Source organism: Solenopsis invicta, chromosome 9 (assembly GCF_016802725.1).
Source record: "Solenopsis invicta isolate M01_SB chromosome 9, UNIL_Sinv_3.0, whole genome shotgun sequence".
NCBI classification, from domain to species: Eukaryota; Metazoa; Arthropoda; class Insecta; order Hymenoptera; family Formicidae; genus Solenopsis; species Solenopsis invicta.
In genome coordinates, this window is record NC_052672.1 from 15,594,511 (window position 1) to 15,616,145 (window position 21,635).

General features: G+C 36.1%; 1 protein-coding gene and 1 long non-coding RNA gene across 3 annotated transcripts in view; one reads left to right on the plus strand and one right to left on the minus strand.

The window, feature by feature from the left end:
• Nucleotides 1–379: 379 nt before the first annotated feature.
• On the minus strand, nucleotides 380–2,343 carry LOC105201879 (syntaxin-17). Its single transcript, XM_011170148.3, has 5 exons — nucleotides 1,912–2,343; nucleotides 1,645–1,840; nucleotides 1,359–1,570; nucleotides 987–1,203; nucleotides 380–882 (listed from the first exon to the last, which is right to left on the minus strand). The coding sequence occupies exons 1-5, from the start codon at nucleotides 2,041–2,043 to the stop codon at nucleotides 731–733; spliced, it is 909 nt and encodes a 302-aa protein (XP_011168450.1). The 5' UTR covers nucleotides 2,044–2,343; the 3' UTR covers nucleotides 380–730.
• Nucleotides 2,344–9,418: 7,075 nt separating this feature from the next.
• Nucleotides 9,419–21,635, plus strand: part of LOC120356849 — a 34,756-nt gene continuing 22,539 nt past the window's right edge. Inside the window, exons 1-2 of one of the 2 annotated variants that reach the window (XR_005575510.1) lie at nucleotides 9,419–9,638; nucleotides 17,310–17,402. This is a non-coding gene — a long non-coding RNA (uncharacterized LOC120356849). Of the gene's footprint in view, nucleotides 9,639–16,721; nucleotides 16,906–17,309; nucleotides 17,403–21,635 lie in introns of those variants that run through there. The other variant, XR_005575509.1, reaches the window with a different exon arrangement.

The following is a 21,635-nucleotide window of genomic DNA, read 5'->3' on the forward strand; positions in this document are numbered from 1 at the left end:
ATTATAGAAATTTTAGAAATTATAGTGAAATTTTTGTAATTAGTTTAACAATTTGTACGCAATATTATCAATGCAAGGCGCTTTTATATTTTGCATAATTTGCTTTTCTTAATTAAAGTGCTAGGAGCAATATCTTTTGAGATAATCTACATTAAAGTGCAAAATATATAATGACAAAAGTTAATTTTTATTAACCTAAACACTTTTTACTTGCACATTCATTCAATTTTACATTTGGATGTTATATTAATTAGTAGCAATTATGAGCTGCAAAATTTAAAAAGTTAAATACTGTAAGTATTTTAATAATTAAAGCAGTTGTAAGGCACACGAAAGGCATGTAGAAATGGCTGCTTCATAAGAGAAATATTCCCTTATCTTTAGTTTGATTTTGGCTGTGCATGTATTTAAAGTTCTATGATGTGAAGTACAATAATCTTATAATACAGTAAATTACACATATTTTAAAAAAATCACAAGACTAGCTTGAACAAAACTAGTCATTGTTTTTTTCAAATATACAAAGTTATAAATACACCATAAAAGTCAAAAAATCTGCTTCAAAGAATTTTTAAACTACATAGCTTTACAAAACTTATACATATTTTATGTACAAATAAAAAATATGCCCACAAAAAATGTAAAGTATCTTAATAATTTACAATTATATAACAATACACTTTTTTTTATGTTTAAAATTAATGTCGCATGTTGACAAAGTCACCGTTTGTCACAACTGTTTTTTATCTTGTCTTAAATCTTCGGGACAAGATGCAGATTTTTTAACACTCTTGAGATCTAATGAGGTCGATTTATTTAAACATGCATCTTGTTTTAGTGATTCTATTTGTTTCTTTTTCAAAAATGATCCCCCTGTGAAACCTAAAGACGAATAATTGCTGACTATTTTCATTTCTTATTCCATCATCTCTTACATAATTATTTCAGTACTCAATTTTAATTTTATATAAATTCATGTAACTTACCTAAAATACCACAACCCACAGCAGCAAGACCACCGATTTTCAGTCCAGCTATCAAACCAATAGGTCCTCCAATGCATGTACCAAGCATAGCACCTGCTAAAGGATATGTAACAACTGAACATGCAGAAGCCTTCTGTAGGTATCTTGAACCATCGTTCACATTTATTTGAGCCTCTTCGATATTGCCTTCCATACTATCTACCATCTCTTTCTGATCCTGTGATTGCAAAATAGAATATGCATTTAATCATAATAAATTGAACAAAAAGTTCTTTACTCTCTTACGTTGATTTATAAAAAAATTTCTAGAATTATATTTTATTTGTCTTCAAAGTATATATTTTGTAAATGAAAGTAGAATTATACACTTACATGTACAACTTTATTAAATTCAACAAAGAGCTCGTGCAACTGTTGTATTTCCCCTTGCAAACGATTCCAATCGTGTAGACATGTCTGTTGACGTTGCAAATCTTCCTCATCCACTTGTAATTGCACTCCACTGTCATTGAGTGGATGTTGGGTCTTCCGTGGTTCACTTTCAGGCGACATGACTGGCAATATCGAAAACTTTAATTCCATCTCTGTAAACGGTGCATTTGTATATTAATTTCTTAGATCTTTATAGCAAAGTAAAGAAAAAACATATATTTCTTGCCTAAATACTCCTTGATCGCGTTCATGATGCTTTTTCGTGCGTCCGTCGTTAATTTATCAAATTTACCAATGTCAACATCGAGAACCTGTGCTCTAAGAGTATCCATCTGGTACAACAACTCTTTGAGTTGCTTAATGATTCGAATGACATTTACATGTTCCCTCCGCACCTGTTCCCAATCGTGCTGCTCTTGATACTGCAAAGATTTTAATTGCTTTAACATTAAAAGCTCTAAAAGTACAAGATATGTAAAATGAGCGTGCTTACCTTCCTAATATTGTTCTTGTGTCGTTTCAGTAAATTTACATGATGCGGTATGGCAACGTTGAAATTATTAATCTGAATTTCTAATCGTCTAATGGGCTGCTTAATCGTAATGCTCTCCGATGACGTCGACATACTCCTGGTTCTCCTCCACTCAATTGTGTTTTTCTTTGTGTATCTTCTTGTAAAGAGATATGAGCCTTACAATCTCAAAGTTCACGTCAGGGGTCTCAATCTTCTCACAGTTCTTACAGCGAATGTTCTTCACGATAAAAATGTTGGATAGAAACGTGCTAACAATTTAACAACTGCGTCTTATCACGTTGTCAAATCCACGCGTGCCCTGTCTCCGTCCAAAATAAACGATCAGCTGTTGATCTGCTTCATGTAACACGCGGGTACAGACGTTGTTAAAAAAAAAGAAAGAAAGAGAGAAAAAAGACCGAACGCTTTCGCCATCTGTCAGCACGAATTGGTACCAATTGGCTACAAGTTTTATTGTGGCACCGTAAGGTAGCAGGTAATGTATCTTTTTAAGAAACTGTTGAATATTCGGTGAATTACCTCTTTGCTTTATCTCACATAGCCTTTGTATTAATTAAACAAGAAAAACGAATTTTTTATATTAACGTAATATTTTTATTAATGTTTTATTAAATTTTAATGCCAACTTTGGGCGACTTTTAAATTTTCATCAGATTTCGGAATACAACGCTATTTGTGACATCGTAAATTTTGCATGTATTTTAATATACATTTTATAAAATGTGTATACGTATATTCTAGCACTTTAAACGTTTTTCGTTTATTACACGGCTCATGGAACTACAAATAGAATTCTATCGCGAATTCCGACACAAATTATCGCGTCTGGGACGGGCTTTGTTCGCGAAATACAGGCAAAATATTGCCTCAATGAACGCGCATATTTCACCGTTTACCGCTCGTCAAAAGCGCGCCTTTGTGCAAATGATCGCGAAATGGAACGTCAGGCGATGTGACATTTCGCCAAACGTCCTGCAATAACGAGTTAACGTGATAACGAAAAGGAAGAAAATTGCTAATCGTGCCATTTGCGGTGTCCGCCACGCATGCGCGGCCGCGAAGGTCCGCCGCCATTGTTTTCGCGCGCGCTTTACAACGCGCCGCGCCGATTTTCGACCGCGAATTTCCGCGTGATTTTCGCATGAAGAAGCGGCCTCGCGTGCGAATAAACGTCGGGAGTGCTGGGGAGTGCCGAATAAAGTGCCGGGTGAATAGAGTGTCGAGAGTGTAACGTGCGGTCGGTTTAAAAGTGGTTGTTCTAAAAGGTTAATCGGCTCGCGCGCGATAACGCGCGGGTAAACCGCCGTTTGTTGCCTGTTCCCGTCCTGTGTGTGCGTCCGCTCGTTCGAAAATCGTGCGTTTGACACGTTCCGTCAATAACATAATCGGTTAATCGTCGCGTGCACACCTTTACAACCCGTTTTCTCGCTACACCGCGCACTGTGCGATCGAGCATTAAAAGTGTTGGCCGGACGAATTAATTCAGGAATGCCGTACACACGCGCGAATTCTAATTAGCACACATGGATTTTCGGCCGTTGAGTTGTATAAATTCATAATCTTCAGAGTCAAAATTATTTGTGGAGCTCGAAACGGATGATGATTGTCTGAGGGGCGAAAATTTCTGCCTCCTGCGCAGAATAAACTGTGCCAAAGTATCAAATTAAAACTTATATATTTTATTTAAAATTGTATTATATATGTAAGCAAGAAATTATAGTCTTACTTATATGTATATAAAAATAACAATAATCTTGCTTATACATCAATTAATTTTCTTTAAAGAAATTGATAATCTTAAATTTCAGCAAAATATTACACTTTTATTTTAATATTATAATAGTTGTCTAAAGAACACAATGCGATTGTTTTGAATAACAATGGTATTAAAAAAGTTTAACTCTTCAAGGCATTGTTATTGAAAGATATTGTTATTTTCTATCCTATATTTTTTTCCTCTCAACTTATGAAAATTATTATTAAATAATAAAAATGTATTTTTCTTGATGAAATTATATGAATTTCTTCATGGAAGTACGTAAGTTATATCTCACAAATAGTTTCTTTTTTATTTTTTTTTTTAAAACACAGTATGATTACGGTTTCTTCATCCCCGCCATCTTTCGATGTTTGCATCGAAGCGAAATAGCTCTCAGCTTGCAGCGTTTTAAATTTTAATGAACGACAGGCGGCAGATGCATAATCTATCGTCGGAAACTCGTGATAAAGGATCAGGAGAGAAACCGCCAGTGGGATACATGAATTTCACGAGAGTCAGTCGATATGTCGATTTACCGCGCATTAACTCTGACACACAATCCATTTCCGCGAATTGAAGATTCGACGTGAAAAGCACTCGAGGTCCGCGTGTGTACTTTTCTCCCTCCCCCTTCCCCCACCCCCCGGAAATTATGGACAGCACGCGCGCGAGATGTATGCACGGGGATGATCAATTATGTCGCTACCCCGTGATTCCGGCGCGTCCGCGGAATCCCGGTGAGTTTTACAAGGGTCGCCGAATGTACAATTTGATATAAAGCCTGGCGAGGCTTTTGGTAATGAAAAACCGATTGCGACCAAATAGGCTCCGGGCTGCTGGTGACGTGTAATCGAGTCTTCTCTTCTGTCGCTTCGTCGTATTCACCCCCGGCCCCCTTTTTGTCCTCCCTCCCGTCTGTGTCCCTTGATTTTCCCCCTGTTTCCAGCCGTGCTTCTTCCACCACCCGTGATTCCTCCTCCGGCTTCCATTAGCCGCCATACGTCGTCTGTACACAGAGATCCGTTTTGTCCTGCTTTCGCGTGACCTTTTATTTCAAACTACACACATTCAAATTACCGCGGGCTATCTGGATATTCGATCCTTTGACCTTTTGTCGCCGGACATTTAGAAGCGCTTTTAAACACCGGCCAGGATTTCCTCCGTCATTCACCACTACCCAAATTGCGTTAAATACGGGATAAAGGATACTTTATCTTTTTCTTGAATTAATTTCAATCAGGTTTAATTATTTAATGAGTATTGTCGTCTGTTACGTATACGTGACTTTATCTTGCTTGTATACGGAATGTCATTCGTCTTCTTTGAAAGCTTAACTTTTTCAGTAATTCGTTTTTAGCTTTTAATACGTTTTCTTTAATATAAAATCCTCAGATTTATTTAATTTGCACGAATGCAATAGAAAGTTCATCTTCTTTAACTACTAGAAAATGCTACTTTTATCGTCATAAGTTTTTAAATACTGGAGAGAGTTTGTAAATTTTTTAATCTTGTCATTTCTCTAGAATATGCGACTCTGCGAGAGAAATATACGAGTCCTGATCTCAAAGGAAAATATTAAATTTGTTTTGGCAGAAATAAATTTCTTTTAATCTCCTCTAAAATTACTTGGTTTTCTATAAGTCATATTGCACAATGCATTGATCTAAATTCTCTTTTTATTTTTATCAATAAAAACATGATTTTGTTACAATGTCTTGTTCATCAATCACATTAAGCATGTTAAAAAAACAATTAGATTTTAATTTTGAAAACTGAATTAAAATTGCGAGGAGAAATTCACGGGTATGTGTGTGTGTGTGTGTGTCCTATTTGAACTTACTTGGAACTTACGCAATATATGAAATTAATTATATCTGACATTCGCATAGGCCAGAGAGAAAGAGCAACTATCGCGCTTTGTCTACCCTCGTTCGTTAATTAGGGAATCCAAATCCAAAGTCTCCAAGGCGGAGGTTACGTATAAATTCGAAAGTAGCGTTATCTCGTAACAAAGTCACGTGCCTGGCGTTCGAATGCAGTCGTGCGGCTAGCAATGGTTAGGAACTGTTTCCGTTTATCTGCTACGTTCCATTTTAAATATACGCGAAATTCATTTCTTTGTTATTAGCAACATAGAAAAATGTACGTAACATCAACACGAGTGTCGACGGCTCGTAACTTTACGCAGTCCAGGCTTATTTCGGTGAGATACAAATTTTAATTAATTTAACGTTGGTTTATATTTTCATTAATATTTCTATAGAAACATGATACAATATTTGATAATATTGTAATAAATTTGTTCTTGAAGATAAATGTTGAAAATATCCGCTAATTTGATACAAGCTTATATCTTTTACTACTCTTGGACTTGGTTAGCAACCTCATCGTTCTGATTGCAGATCAACATGCTGCATTTTAATGGTAGCGCCTCTTTTTTGCCGCGTATACAAAAACGTTGCAACTTTTTCTCTTCATCTTTTCTCTTTGATCATAGGTTTTTTTTGTTAATAATTGATCAATATTTTAAAATGGCTTTAAGGATGTATAGGGCATACAGTTCTTGCAAAGTAAATAAAATTTAAAAATATGTTTGATATTAACATTTCAAATAAATTATATACGTGTTAAAGATGTGCCAATAAGATTCGATTTTTATTTAATGATTTATATAAAATTTTATTATGATTATTTGATGAAACTCTGCATAAATCGTCTGGAATATTTAAAGTATAATAGTTAAATAAAAAAATTCAGATTTTTTTTATTATTTCATTATTAATTACATTTTCATTAGAGCACATGTCTCCTTGTCTTATTATACAAATAGAAAAATGCTGCCAAATTTTTTTCAAATGCAATAAAGAACAATTTGTAATTTTCTCATAACTTTCTTAACGTTTTGAAAAATATCTTATACATCTTCGAGCGAACGGACTGCAGAAAAATCATAGTCTCAGTTTGATTTCATTTGGCTGCGACAAATTATGGATACCAATAGTAAATCTATTAAACAGAGAAGTAAGTGTATCAAAACACTTAATTAATTTGTACCTCGTATCACAATATAAATCATGCTAAAAAGTGCTTGAATGATAATATAATAATAAAAAGACAATATGTAATAACAACATTAATATTAACAATGGTAACGAGAAAATAGATATTGAAGTATACGCTTCGTGCCTATTTCATACTGCCGGCGACAGCTTCACGAATAATTTAGTACACAGCTCAGCTACATGGTGAGGCGTTAATGACGCGACATCCGGCTGGAGAGTAATAGCCTGCCCGAATTAATTCTCTCGGTTGTGCTTTTAGTAAAGTGGATTTTATTGCCGTCTTGCATTCGCGAACAAAGTCACCAAATTGTAGTTGCGTAACGGCGCACCGTAGTTAAACATTGACCGTTTAACTAATCCTTGTCGCAGTTACATCCTATACCGGCAGCAACGTCCTATACCGCACACATTCACGCATATTCAAATATTTCTCAGTACAGTCATGCCAGTATAATTTTGCGCCGCGTATAACCGCCGTCGATATTGCGGTCCCCGCAATCAAATTCACATTCTGTTACATACACACGTTTACGAGTTAATTAAACAGAAATTTTTTATACAACGAAAACGTTCCGCGAAATAACTCTAGGACAAGTTCGATAGTCCGTCATCACGAATTATCAATATTGAAGTTTATGTTCAATTTTCCGACGCAGAGAAATTCCTAGCGTTTTCGATAACGAGTTTACCATTTTGGCCAAACCAAAGAGTGAATTGTGAAATCCAACGTGACCGCGACGCGCGTTATCATTTGTACAAATTTTGCCATCCAAAATGAATTTCGTTATCCATATGTGAAATTTATGGAATAAAATTCATAGATGGTTTTACAGTTTATAAAAATTTTTGATCGCTATGTTATCCCATCGATTATCTCATCGTGAGCATCGCCTACTATGTTACGCGGCGCCTTGTGTTTTTTTTTAATTTGCAAATTTATTTCTTTATCGTTTTTTTATCATCGTGGATACAATCGATACAATATTTCGCAATAAACTGTCCGGCTGTAAATAACATCGCGGCAAAAAATCCTCCTTCTTCCACGATAAATACGAATATTAATATTGTCGGTGAAAGATTTCTCAAAACAAAGTTTTCCGCTTGATTTTCAGAGAAGCAGGACGATTTCAACCAATGTAGATTTAACGTCGTTTGCGATGTAGAACTGATAGGCGCCTATTGAATATAGAGGTTGCATCGGCAGACCGCGCCGATACTTTATGTGGACGTTATTGAAATATCGCTGCGAGAAGAAATATCGCCGCGCGCGTTCTAAATCTTCCTAATAGCAAGCGTGATGAGATTGCAGGTTACAAAACCGATTTTTGCCAATGATACATCGCGGATCGTTATTTAATAAAATCTTTCAATATCTCTGTTAACCAATTAATTATTTAATTTCCTGAAAAGAGAAATATGCGCAATATATTTTTGACAGATTGTTGACGATAGTTAATTCGTTGCTTTGTCGCAATGCATTTGTTTGAAAAAATGTAACAATTAAAATGTTTTTTATCACGGAAATAATCGTGCGGAACACAATTTGCATTCGAGAGACCGAAAATCGAGGACACGTACTGTTCAAGTCCATAGGAGTTACCAAATACAATTTTACGCTTCATGATTAATTAAACAGATTAAATTATTATTAGGGTACTATACACTCACTTCTCTGATGATGACAGGAAAGAATGTAGCTTGTCATGTGCAATATGTAACATGCAATAATGCATTAGGAATTGGAGTCTAAAATACATCGACGCTATAAAAGTCTTTGACTATTCTCAGATGTAACTAGAGTAACAAACTTTTTATGCTAAAAATTAATTTGTTTAGTTTAAACGTTCTTTGAAAAAATTTGATATTTTAAAGAATTTTAACTATTGCTACAATAATTCGAAAATTATTATTTTAATTATACTATTCTTAATTAATTGAAAAAAGTTATTATTAATTTACATATAGAAAATTTAAAATTATCTTTTTAAATAATTTCAATTTATTTTAAAATTATTTTTAATAATCCTTTTAAATCTCTTCTATTTTATTTATTAGCCAGAAATGTTTTAACTTATATTGAAGAAGACATTTAACATGTCTTCGATTTTCAATTATTCAAACGTAAATTGTGCGTTTCTCACTATTATTTCCTCGTGACAAAGAAACATTTCAAATCTCTTTTTCATTTATTAGCCAGAACTTTTAAATGCAAAGTAGACATTTTCGGGAAAAATTAAAATTACATAAATTATATCAAAAGAGTTGAAATTCTGCAAATAGGAAGTCTAGCTTCAGAGAGAGATCAGATATGCATTTACTCGCATATGGCACAGCATGATCACTTATAGGATGAAAAGAAATTGCTTTCCGTCACTATATGAGATCAACTTCTCTCTTACATGCTTTATATAGCACACGCAGCAAGCAAATAGCGATGCACGGCAGCCATAATACTGTTCCCGCGAGATTAAATTTAGTCGAATGGGCAATCTTTATGCGTTTACTGAAAACTATTTGCGCGCGTGTCACGTATATGTCTAATAATTTTTAATTGTCTATCAGCGGGAATTTTGTTAAATTTTTAACGTAAACGATAGTCCATTTGATCGTTGCATTTTTTATTTTTGCCAAACGTTGCATTACAAATTCGTTGGCTCGAGAAAAATTGTATTGAGAAAACTCGACGTAATAATTCGTCGATTACATTATTCTGTTCTTTTTTGAATATCGAGTATCTTACCGCATTTGTAAAGTTTGTGGCAAATTGGAAGAACATGTAAATCGATGGGAGCGCTTTCGATCAAGAATAACTCAAATCAATTTTGCATTTAAGGATAATCGCGCTATATCGTGCCGTTCCATTGGTAAGTAAAGAGAATGTAACGTGTATTTTCTATTCCGCAAGTGATAAAATTAAACATTTTTTATCGTCCATTGTACGGGTATGTAAAATTCGCTGCTCAGCCAGTTATTTTTGATTAAACATACGTTTGAATTGCATGTCGCTCAATCTAAAAAATGTGTGGAGTTCGTACATGTCTATTCTGCTTTGCTTATCATTTAACGTTTTTATTACAAACGGATAAATTTAAAAAAAAATACGTGAGATAGAAGTAATTAAAGAATATCATCGCAAAATTTTATCTTGACGCGAATAAAACTCTCTTTCGATACGATTGATTTACTGTCGATTTTATGATTTCCTACGGGCGCGACAGAAATCGAACATGGCAGAAAAATGAGTGGCCGTTTAAAAAGGTAGGCAACGCGACATTGATTCATGATGTAATCTATGAAAGATTCGTTATATGCAATAGGAGAATAAATCAATATTGCGGTGACATTGTGCTCTCTAGTGTAAATAAATCTCGGGTAGAACGCGGGCCAATATTTTGTACAACGTAAGAAAATTTTATTCTAAACTACTTTTATTTAATTTTTTTGTGCTATTTAAATTTATAGAAAATGTGAGAGATAAGTGCCATCAATAGATAATAAATAAAATTATCAGATATAGTATGTTACAAATTTTATATTTTATTATTAATGTAGACATTCCAAATATTTTAGAAATTAGTAGAAATAAAAAACATTTATTAAATCAAGTTATTTTAAAAGAAATATATATTATTTAAAATCTTTATCCTTTTCCTTACAAAGAAGCTTGTAGCATTAATTGTAAAAAAAAATTTTATTATTTTATTACTGTTTCTATTTCAGTAATTGCCTCTTTTATATAAAATATTTTTTGAATTTTTAAAAATATGACTAATTGAATTATATTTTAATTCTGTAAATATGTTAATATTTACAGAATATAATTCTGTAAATATGTTAATATTTATAGAATATAATTCTGTAAATATTTTTAACATTACTATTATTTCTACGTTGGATATTATTACCGTTTTCTTAGTAATCGCTATCTACGCAATCCATGTGTGATATGAGCGATTTAAAAAAAATATTTATACAAACGCTGTCCGTAGATTATTGGAACACCGTGACAGAGTAATATTTGCTCTCTGCCGAGAGCACTTAGCTAGACCGATCCAGCGCTGTTTATCGGATGCTTCAAAAGCAAATCCGCGACAAAATAGTCCGACCGGTTACGTAAAACTAAAACGTGTATCGAGAAACTGTACTAAACAGAGGAAAATCCTCGTCGATATTGCGCTGGATGATCAAAGTCCATGTAATCTATGCGACATATGTATCGTGAATTCGTAGATCAAGATTATCGAAAAAAAATCACTTAAAAATCATAGATGATTTTCTTTAAGTGACCTTAAAACTTTGTTATATTGAACATGATTCGTACCTTTATCAGCAATTGACACGTCGATTTTGTGCAATACATGATATTTCTCTCTTTTAATAAATTTTCTTTATCAATGAAACTAATTATAGTAGAAAAGTAAAATAGTAGAAAAGTTAAGGTAGGATAAATTTATAATTCCGAGTTTTACGTCTCTTTTATGATTTACTAACTCTTTTCTATCTTTCTCCAGTTAAAAATTTACAATTTACTTACACATGTAAAAATATGTATAATAGTTTTAAAATTTGTTAAAAAAATATTTTCAAGAAATATTTTAAAACATATAAACTTTTACATTGTTGGCATAATTAGAAATAAATATATGTATTAAATCCCAAATAAAATAATTGATAATATCCGCGACGTTTTTTTTAATTCATAATTAAAAAATCATAATTTCTATTTATCATATTAATGTACTTATTTCATCTCATTACTAAACAAAATATGAAGCATTCTTGTATTTTACTCTTATCAATATTCTCTCATGATCTGTACGGAATCGTCTAGCTTATCAACGATAAGACACGATCGTATTAGGTAAATACACAAGGTAAATAACAGTGCACGGTTTGGAATGCGTGTTGACGAGGATGAGGACGTAGGTGTGATCGCTCTGATGATGTCTTAGAGATTCGATTACATGGGTGTTTGTATTCAGACGTCATATTGGCAGAGGAGATAGTGATTGTGTTTTAATGTATACCAAGACAACATCCTTTGCTGAAACATTTATACGACTTACATTTTTTATTCATTTATATCGAGAATAATTTTCAAAAATTTGTTATTGAAGTTGTTAAAACTGAATGTATATTTTTGCAACACGTTCCTTGCAACGGGACTAACATTCGTCAAATTCTTAATCAATTTCATGAGAGGACGCAACACAGCGCAATATAGAACTTTAGTATAGAAATAATAAAATAAAATATATAATATAGTCCTCACATTTTTGGAATATTTTTGATTAATTTTTTTGCTCCAATAATAAATAAAGATTTTGAAAAATAAAGAGTATTACGATTAGGCTTCTTTGCAAACATCCTTATCTCTTAATCGGGAGGAAAGTAGCGGAAAGTTTCACCATTGCGCGATACGAAACGGGACTTTACCATATATGTTAAGTGCCAGGTGGCGTCCCGCCGCCCGTTTTGTCTACAGAGAAACATGACAAGTCGAGAAAATCCGAAGGGGGGCCTTACCCGATCCTGGTAAGTTTCTTTCCTAGCGCTGGTTCCTGCAAAAGAACGAACGTTGCGCAACGAGAGAAGAGGGTGCAAGAGAGGCAGCAGCCTTTGGCCCGCGCGCGGCTTGTGAAATTATTTCCTCCGCGAACTGAGAAACTTTTATCCAATATCCGCGGCAGCATCTGGCATCAAACGGCTCTGTGCGCATGTCTCTATGGGGTTTCGGAAAATGTTCAGTAGCACTAGGTGAGAGAGAGAGAGAGAGAGAGAGAGAGAGAGAGAGAGAGAGAGAGAGAAAATGAGAGGAAGAAGGAGGAAGAGACAGAGAGGGAGAAAGCGAAGGGTCGAGAGAGGACCGACAGTAAACTGCATAGCCCATTGGCTTCTAATTGAATCTTACGGCATTCACGCGGGTTCTGACACTTTGGCACGCGGCGTAAAAGACCACTTCGCACTTCGGGGCGAGAGAGTCTGTGAATTAACTTATCGACAATTACTATAGGCACTTTTCTCAAGCACGAAGTTTATTCATCAGAATTACGTCGGAGGGATAAAATTATTAAAGGATGATCCTTCAGGAAGTTTTTGATAGCAAAAAGGACATTGCGCAAGTGAAACGTTTACGCTTTTAATATATCTTTAAATATATATTTTATCTTAATTGTTTAAAACTGTTTAATAAACGTACGTAAAGCGTTATATTTAAACATAAATTTTACATTTTTCTTCTATGCGCAAGCAAATCTTTCGACGGGTTATGAAAGTGCGACGTAGATTTTCGCTCGCGAGAAAAGTGCGACGTAGAAACCGTGTTTGATTTGAAACAAGAGGAAAGTAATTATTTCGGGATTTGATATCTCTTGCGTCATCCGAAATATTGGAAACAAAAGTGAAGGTGATCTTCTTCCCGTTATCCCGGTGGAATATATATTTTCTATCTGATAATAGATTTTTTCCCTTTACATGCAGCGATACATATATGCCCGAATATGCCGACCTAGTTCAGTTTGCGGAATTGCTAGCTCGCTCACAGTGTAGGCAGTCGATTTATCGTTTGATTAAAAAAAAAAAGTTAACCGAACTTTCTGATAGCTTTGATGCAACTGAATGGTCAATTTGTTTGATTTCCATTGTCGATACGTAGTTACTATATTCATTGCTATATATTGTAGTTTTGCATATTTTGCGATATTTAACTACGATTACATTTATAAATTTTTGTAAATGTTTTGCTATCACGCAGCTTCATATATTTTTATGTCGAAAGAATTTCAAAAATTCCAGGAAAGATTTTATAGAATTTTCGAGATTCTATATCATCATAAAAAGTAAGAACTCACATCGATCGTTCTGTCGTACACAACGCGTGTAGTAATAATTTTGCTTATAGCACGATGGACTTGCCTTTTTTTATGACATCGAGAATTATCGTCAATTTTTGCAATAATGCCGTGCAAAAGTCTTTTATAATGTACTTATATTGTATATCGCGGAGAGTGATGTCATTTAAAATTTTTACCGTCACATTGTACGAACGTATAGAGGAATAATGGCAGCACTGCATTAAATTTCACTACCGTAGAAAATAGTGGGATCAAATGAAATGGCGCTTTGCCGTGTATCTTAATTGCCTTCTCGTTCCTAACGAAATAGTAAAATTGAATTTATGTCTCAAGGAAACGAACAGAACGATGTCTTAGATGCGTAATGATACCATGCTACAGTTGCACTTCCAGTTACGTTTCTTACGGCTATCAATGCACAGATAGGTTTTTAAAATAGTGTGAAATACATATAAAAGGCTTTCAAGTTAAAAATGATGTAAAATTCAGTTAATCTTTTAGGCATCGGTGCAAGCTTACGAATTTAACATGTATTGCATTAAGGCACACGCAATAGGACGGTCGCTTTAAGCTCTTAAGTTTTTCCGCATACTAGCAGCCGCAATCTGCAGACGAAGGGATCTTTTTGCTGCGACGCCCTTAACAGCAAACGACAAAAAAGGTCTATTCGTATTGCGTAATAATATCGCACCCGCCTCACTTCTCGCCATTGGCCCTATCCCTTTTGTCCCTCGATGAAACTGCTGTAGCCCCGAAGCTACGAGACACAATGAAGCTTTATTTCTTCTTCATATATATATATATATATATATATATATATATATATATATATATATATAAAGAGAAGCTACACGCGAGCTTTATTAGCTCGTCATGTATTTTGGTGCGTCGCCCTTCGTCAACCCAGTTTAGTGGCGAATCGGGAAGGCGAGGGATCGTTCTTTCTTCTTTTTTTTTTCATATAAAACAAAAATTGCAGCGCCAATTTTTATTCCACGGTAGTCGTGCGCGTACGAGATAGATGAACAAAAAAACAATATCGTATTGTTGCCAAAGCGAACGTAGCCGACTTTGCATGCATGTCGCAAAAATAACATTTCCTCAGTTTCAAAAGAATGAGTTATTGTCGGAAATTATTATAGCCGCAATGTTCGCATATTAGATGACGTTATTAAATAATAAAGACTCTTTTTTATTGAGATTAATTAACGGTTCTGGTTATCTCTTACAAACTCTTTTATTATTTTTTTGTGCGAATTATCGATGCTCACTGCTTTTCAATTTCAAGTATACTTTAAATGAAATTTTAATTTTATTTGAAACAATCACAATGAGCTAATATTATTTCAAAGTGAACATCTTTATTTAAAAAAACGTGTTCTATTGTTTTATTATTATAATTAATATTTACCTTGGTGTAACTGAGATTAGTTCATGGCCAGCTTATATATGATTCCGGTCCCTCTGCGCAATTCACCCTATAGTCAAATCCTATCTATTTCACAAGCTTCTCATCTCGAATATACGTGGATAGGATTTGGGGTTGTCGTCCTATCACTTGGCCGAATCCTTCGAGCTAGTTACACAGAGAAACGGGATATATATATATATATATATATATATATATATAATATATATATATATATATATATATATTGAATACGTGTTGTGTGCGTGTGTGCGTAATGCCTACCAATGCTGGAATTTGCCATCCGTTGCTACCTACGCTGCTTCAATATGTGCAGTGTATTGATTACATGCAGTATCTAAGACACGCGTAAATAACAAAACTCATTAATTTAATGAGCAAATATAGAGACATTTCTTTAATAATTCGTTTCTTCATGCACACTTGTTGCGTCGAATTCATCGAAATCGATTCGCAAACGCGAAGACTACTCCTCGCGTGTTTTCACCGGAAGAATCGCGCGTTGCGATACTTGCCGATTATTTCTCATATACTCGAGAATTCTTCGATGAAAAGCCGGATAAGTAAGGCAATGGCAAAACTAAGGACGCCGTTACAAGTCCTGTTGTACGATAGAAGCCATAAAGGTACAAAGAATGGAGAAACAGAGTTGGCTAGGACAAAGAGCAAGAGGGTGAAGATGGGGCGAAAGGCAGAGAAAGAGCCGAGATAAATGTGGAAGCGAGCTCGCCGTAAAACCGGTCGAGAAATAAAAAGGTCGTTCCTCGGCTCGTGGCCCAGATCGTTTCGCAATGGGGATTACCTACGGCACGTCATATAAAATGGCCGAAGCCATCCCTCACGCGTATTTCCAACGTACCACGGAATCGCCCCTTACGTCGAGGAACGAGAGAAAGATGTGACTCCGCCTGTTTAACTCTCCGACGGCATTATCTAATGTACGACTGGACCTCGTAATAAAGATATCATCGGGCGGCGCTATTTAATTTAGCACGTGCGGGGCATTTACAAATTTACTCGTGTACACTCTATCAATTAATTGGAGAAATGAATAACAATTGTCGATACTAATCACGAATACCTTCCATGGCTGTTATTCTCGTTAATTACGTAATTAGATTTTTATTGGGGGAGGGGGAGCCGCGCGCGCGTATGTATATTTTATTGAAATCGAAGCAATTTAGTATCAATTGCGACAATGTAATCAGTGGTATATTTACTAATAATGTTATGATAAAACAGTTATTAATGCAATTACTAATTAATATCTAGTAATAGCAAACTGCTTTGAATATGAGGATTGAAAATATTAAAATATTATCTATAGCTAAACCATGTGCAATTTTCTTCAATTTAAAAAACAAATTTTCTTCTGATAAAATGCAGACACTTATGCGATACAATTATTTTATCTATTCTATAAATATAGAAGAAAGTAAAATTTTTATATGTTTACAAATTTTTATTTTATCGATATAATCAATATTATAGGTAAATTGCTCTTTTTAATGTGTGCGCGCGGAAAAAATTATTTTTTCGTAAAGAATTTAAATCATCTGATAAAAAAATTTTAAACTTCAAACGCATTTGTCATTGCTCAAAGCCTATTCATTAGCGTGTATTTAGTAATTTAGTTTACGTAATTCACACTAATTTGATAAACAAGCCTTTCTTAGATATCAAAAGCGGTAACACTAAAGCAGGATACACCGGGACGTAAACGCGAACTATTGCTTTCCAGATTAGGCTTGGATGCACGTTCACCTCCTTAGTGTCAAACTACCTAATCTAATGCAGCGTCGGTTTCCTTGGAGGATTCATGAAACTGAAGTTCACCTTGCCGCTGCGGTAATTATTGCCTGCAGCGATATAAAGCAAAGCACGTATTGTTACGGTTATAGACTGCGCCCGTACATATTAGTCGTGACGTATCGCGGAAGTCGTGGTGATACGGCGCCTGCTAAGTTTGAAAGCATTTCGCTGTTTTGTGCAGTTTAATGTCATTAATGCGCAGATGATATATGACTCACTCATGAGTCAACGATCACCAATATTCTCGGAACGTTTAAATCAATCGTACGCACATGTATCGGGATTGCATAAATTATCGTTGGTACTGTGAGTCACGTTATTATAACTTATAAGTAATCCATAATTAAGTGATTCACAAGCATCTACTTTTTAATTCTAATTCAGTAGACTATTTCCCGTGTCACATATTTGAGACTAATTACTTTTACGGATTGTTTCAGATTATTTCCTATTTCAATCTCAACTAGACTCCTAAGACCAATGGCTCATTGGGAGTGAAAACAAAAAACCCGAGACACTCGATCGCAACCTAGGTGAGTCCTAAAATCTTTTTTTTTTTTAATCTTTGGCAGGCCGTTCCGCTATTGTTGCAGGCTGTAAAACGTTAGATGACTAGCATTGCGTTTCATGGTGTGCTACGTTTAGCAGACTGTAAATTACGACTTTATCTCGAAATTTTTATAGTTGCGGCTGAAACGCCATAAATATTCTTTTATTACGTTTGTGTGTATAATACACGAGTGGTATTTTTTCGATTTGTCTGATTGTTTTCAATGTCTTTTGTGATAATAATAATAATAATAAAAAATCGCGTAATAACAAATAAACTATCGATCATAAATTTTACGATGGAGATAAGGGATTTGATTATTATGTAAATTTATAAAATTGCTAATTCGCTCTCAACAATACAATCATTGTCTTTTAAATAAATTTTCAAGTATAATGGAGGTTAAACAAAAGCTTTTAGATAACAATATGACTAAAAGGATTGCAAACAAAATTATTCTCATCAGTTTGCATAAATTATTGTTGGTAAATAAATTTTTCGTCTGATATAAGGGAATTTTTCTATTAGAGTATTACATGCTTCTAACTGCATTTAGAAGATGATATGTGATAAATTGTCGTCAATTTATCTCGTACTGGATAATCAATATTAGTTTTGTACTTGTAATACTTCCTAATGCACGTGTCAACATTTATAAATGATAGCACGTTACTATCGGTAGTAAATTTATCGTGTAGTAATTTATAATTGTGTTCCGAGCAAAACATCCGCATGCCGGAACGATTGTAAATATCGCTTTACGAATGTGAATTATTCTCTTGAGGATATTACGGATATTTAAAATTGTGATAAAATAAAATCAAGGGAATGCAATTTTGAGTTACGCGATATTATATGTTATAGTAACACGAATTGCAATGGCAATTGATATAAAAACATGCTTTATTTTGCGAAGTGGGTTGCCGATCCACAAAGTGCTTAACATAAACATTCAATATTTTTCGCGAATGCCGATGAAGAGCGTCGTGCCATCGAGCGATACGATAAGCGTGGGATAAGTGGCGCTCTCCGTAGAAGCTTCGAAATTAATTCCAAGCAAGAAGCCCCTCGTCGTAGCTCGTCCTTACCTCACTTGCCCACAGCCTTCCGCAAACACATGGGAGCGGTCTGACGGATATAGCCCGGGCTAAACTAACCTAGTCTAACCCAACCGAACGCAAAGCACCGAGGTTGTCCTCTCACCGCGTGCAAGGTGCAGCCTACTGTCTATCTGAAGCTGCCACGAACCATCAGGAACGAGATATCAGCCAGGGAACAATTCCAATCAATTTGAGGCGGATGTATTCGTCCGACCCCAATCCCTTCCAACCCCCTCGCACTGGTTGCTCGTGAACCGGCCGATATGACGAGAGTACATCCAAGAGCCCCCACAAGGTATACATACTGTATACATATAATCGACCACGAATCGAGATGCCATTGGAGCAATCGGATTTGTCGTCGGTCGCGCGGCCTTGTGCAAGATCCCCCGGATAGTTAACTGTTTTGTTGACCGCAGAAGTATTAGGGATATAGATATATGTATAAACCGCGGTAAGTTGGGAAGCTGCCGAATTGGAAACTTTGGCGGAACTTTGAGGGGTTTCGTATTCGAAGACGGTATTGGTTCAAACGAGATTCTGATATTTCCTATTTTCTGTCCGGGATATTGCCATTTGGATATCTTGTATTTAGTAGAGGATCTTGCTTATTCATATCTCTCTCATTTCTAATGATTATCTTAAATTATTTTGGTTCTGCCATTTTTCACTCTGATTAACGAGAAACAATATTATCTCTCTCTCGCGGTTCTCGTTTTATTCATAAACTTATTTAACACAAAATAAAATTTTTCAATTGACTAGTCTTGTACTAGGAATATAAATTGTCAACTTGATCGTACAACTTCTACGATGTCATTTGTATTCCCCAATCATAAACTGGAGTAACGATAAGAAGATAAAGTTCGTCGACTATATCTGATAGAAAAGCTCTTACTGCGTAATCAATGATCAAGTATTATTTTGAATCATTTGTCCGTTTCGGCGTCGTGAACGAGGCGCCTGTCGGCGGTGGCTAGTGTCATCGAGAGAGGATACTTGCGAGGCAGACGATATGCGTATGCACGCTCGTAAATCACGATGTTTAACATCCATCTAGTTGGTGCCGTTAAAGTAGTCGTCGCTACGTATAGCCAGGCGATAAAATATTTACGTCTCCCATCGTGGACCCATCGCGGGACTGTCGCGGCGAGCTTCGAATTGGCTTTGAAATTGGCGTTCGATCCACCGAGATCTGCGAAAAGTTAGTGCTGTTTGCGAGCCACGAACGCATAGTCCTGTATTTTGATGTGCTCGCGCTGGTTCACGCTCACACGTGCACCGATGGAATGTTCGCAATAGCGCGAGGCTGGCATTGAAGTTTTCATGCTCCAACGACTTTTTCCGGGGCCGCGAAGCCTTGTATACGATCCGGCTGTATGCGGTACGATAGCCGCGCGCGGCATACCAGTACGAAGACGGTCTTTAATTCAAGGAAGCACGTGCCTGGTGTAAAGCTCGAGACCATTACGTAGCTCGGGGCACGTGGGCTAGAAGAGAGTAAGGAAGGATTGTAGCGTAGCACTTCGTACAGAGTAAAATTGCAGCGACCACAACGACGACGGCGACGGCGACGACGAAGAGGAAGGTGGGCAACAGCGATGGTGCTTTCGGTCTCGACCGACGGCGACGGCGACGACGAAGAGGAAGGTGGGCAACAGCGATGGTGCTTTCGGTCTCGATCCGATCGGTATGACTTCGATTTTCGATACTCCGAAAGTATCTTCTTTGTGCGCCGCGACGAGATAGAAGCGGACTGTGAATTTACAAATATACGAGTGGTAGCGAGTAAGAAGAAAGGATTACGGGTCAACCGGGAACAGAGGTCTCGTGGGAGGTACCGGAGAGGACGTTAGGTATATAAGCCGAGAGAGGACTTAAATAATCAATCGCCTCCACGAAGGCGCTGTAGGTAAAAGCCTATAGCGCCGGTCCTTGGCCCAAGTGTTTGCGCACCCTTCGTTTCTGCCTTTCCTTCGCGTCTTCTTCCTTCGAGGTCCGCGCCCCGTCCCTCTTTCCGCTCTTTAATACAGCTCTCCTTCTCTATCTCAGCCCAACACGTTCCACTAGACGCTTTCTCGCCGCGTTCACATTCTAGTTCAGAAGAAGCTGGCCACACACAAAGAGACTTCGAAGTTGAGTTTTATGGCCGAAAAGGTCGACTTACTTGGTTTATGAGAGTGACCGTACCACTGTCCTTCGTGAATTCTACTCGATCGTCGTGGCCGATAGGACCCACGAAAGATGAGGACCCCAGGTTCTTAATGCTTTAGCGGTTTTATTGAATTTTCCCCAAAATGTGAGTTTGATAATCCGTTTTTTGTTCGTGCTCTCGCGTCTGCTTCCTCTCTTTATTGAACATATAAAAATTTTCATGCGCTGAAGAAAGTTCAATATTTACTTTTTATTTTGAGTAGGATACTATTGCTGAGCTGCTATCGCAGTTATTAATACTGTAGTAATATTAATATAATAGCTTATTTTCAAAGCATAGGTATATATTTTCTTCAAAACATTACATGCAAATTACAATTTATGAAAATGTGTTGATCATAATATTGATAAAAATATAAATTTTGTGACCGTTTTTATTTCTCATTTATAAAATATCAGACTCGTTAGATTTACACGACTTGAGCAGTTTTACAGGAAAAAGTTTGAGGGTAAGCATTTAAGATCTGCTTAATGCCTGGCGAAACGCGGCTGTTACTACTCGCAATTAAGAATACCAGCAGTGGATGCTAGAAGGCAGTAAATGCCATTTGTGTTATGCCAATGTTGGACACGGTTTTAAACCGGTGATTAGAGATTTCAATTCGTGCCTTGCGTTTGCGCCATTCGTTAGGAGCGAAATTAACGCGCGACGTAATCGCGAGGACTAGAGGCTCGTCCAGCAGCGGGGCAACGAAAGGGACAAAGACGCCGCCGCGGGAGGATGGGTTAATTCTGCATAGCGCGTGGGTTAATTTGGAAAACGTGCTTCCCGGATTGTTGCTATGGAAATGAGAGCGTTCGTCCTCACGTTTCCCTTATTCTCAGAGTACGACTTAATCTCGAAGAGGAAGAGAGAAAGAGAACAAGCGGGGTTGCGGCAGAGACGAAGAGAAGAGGAGGAT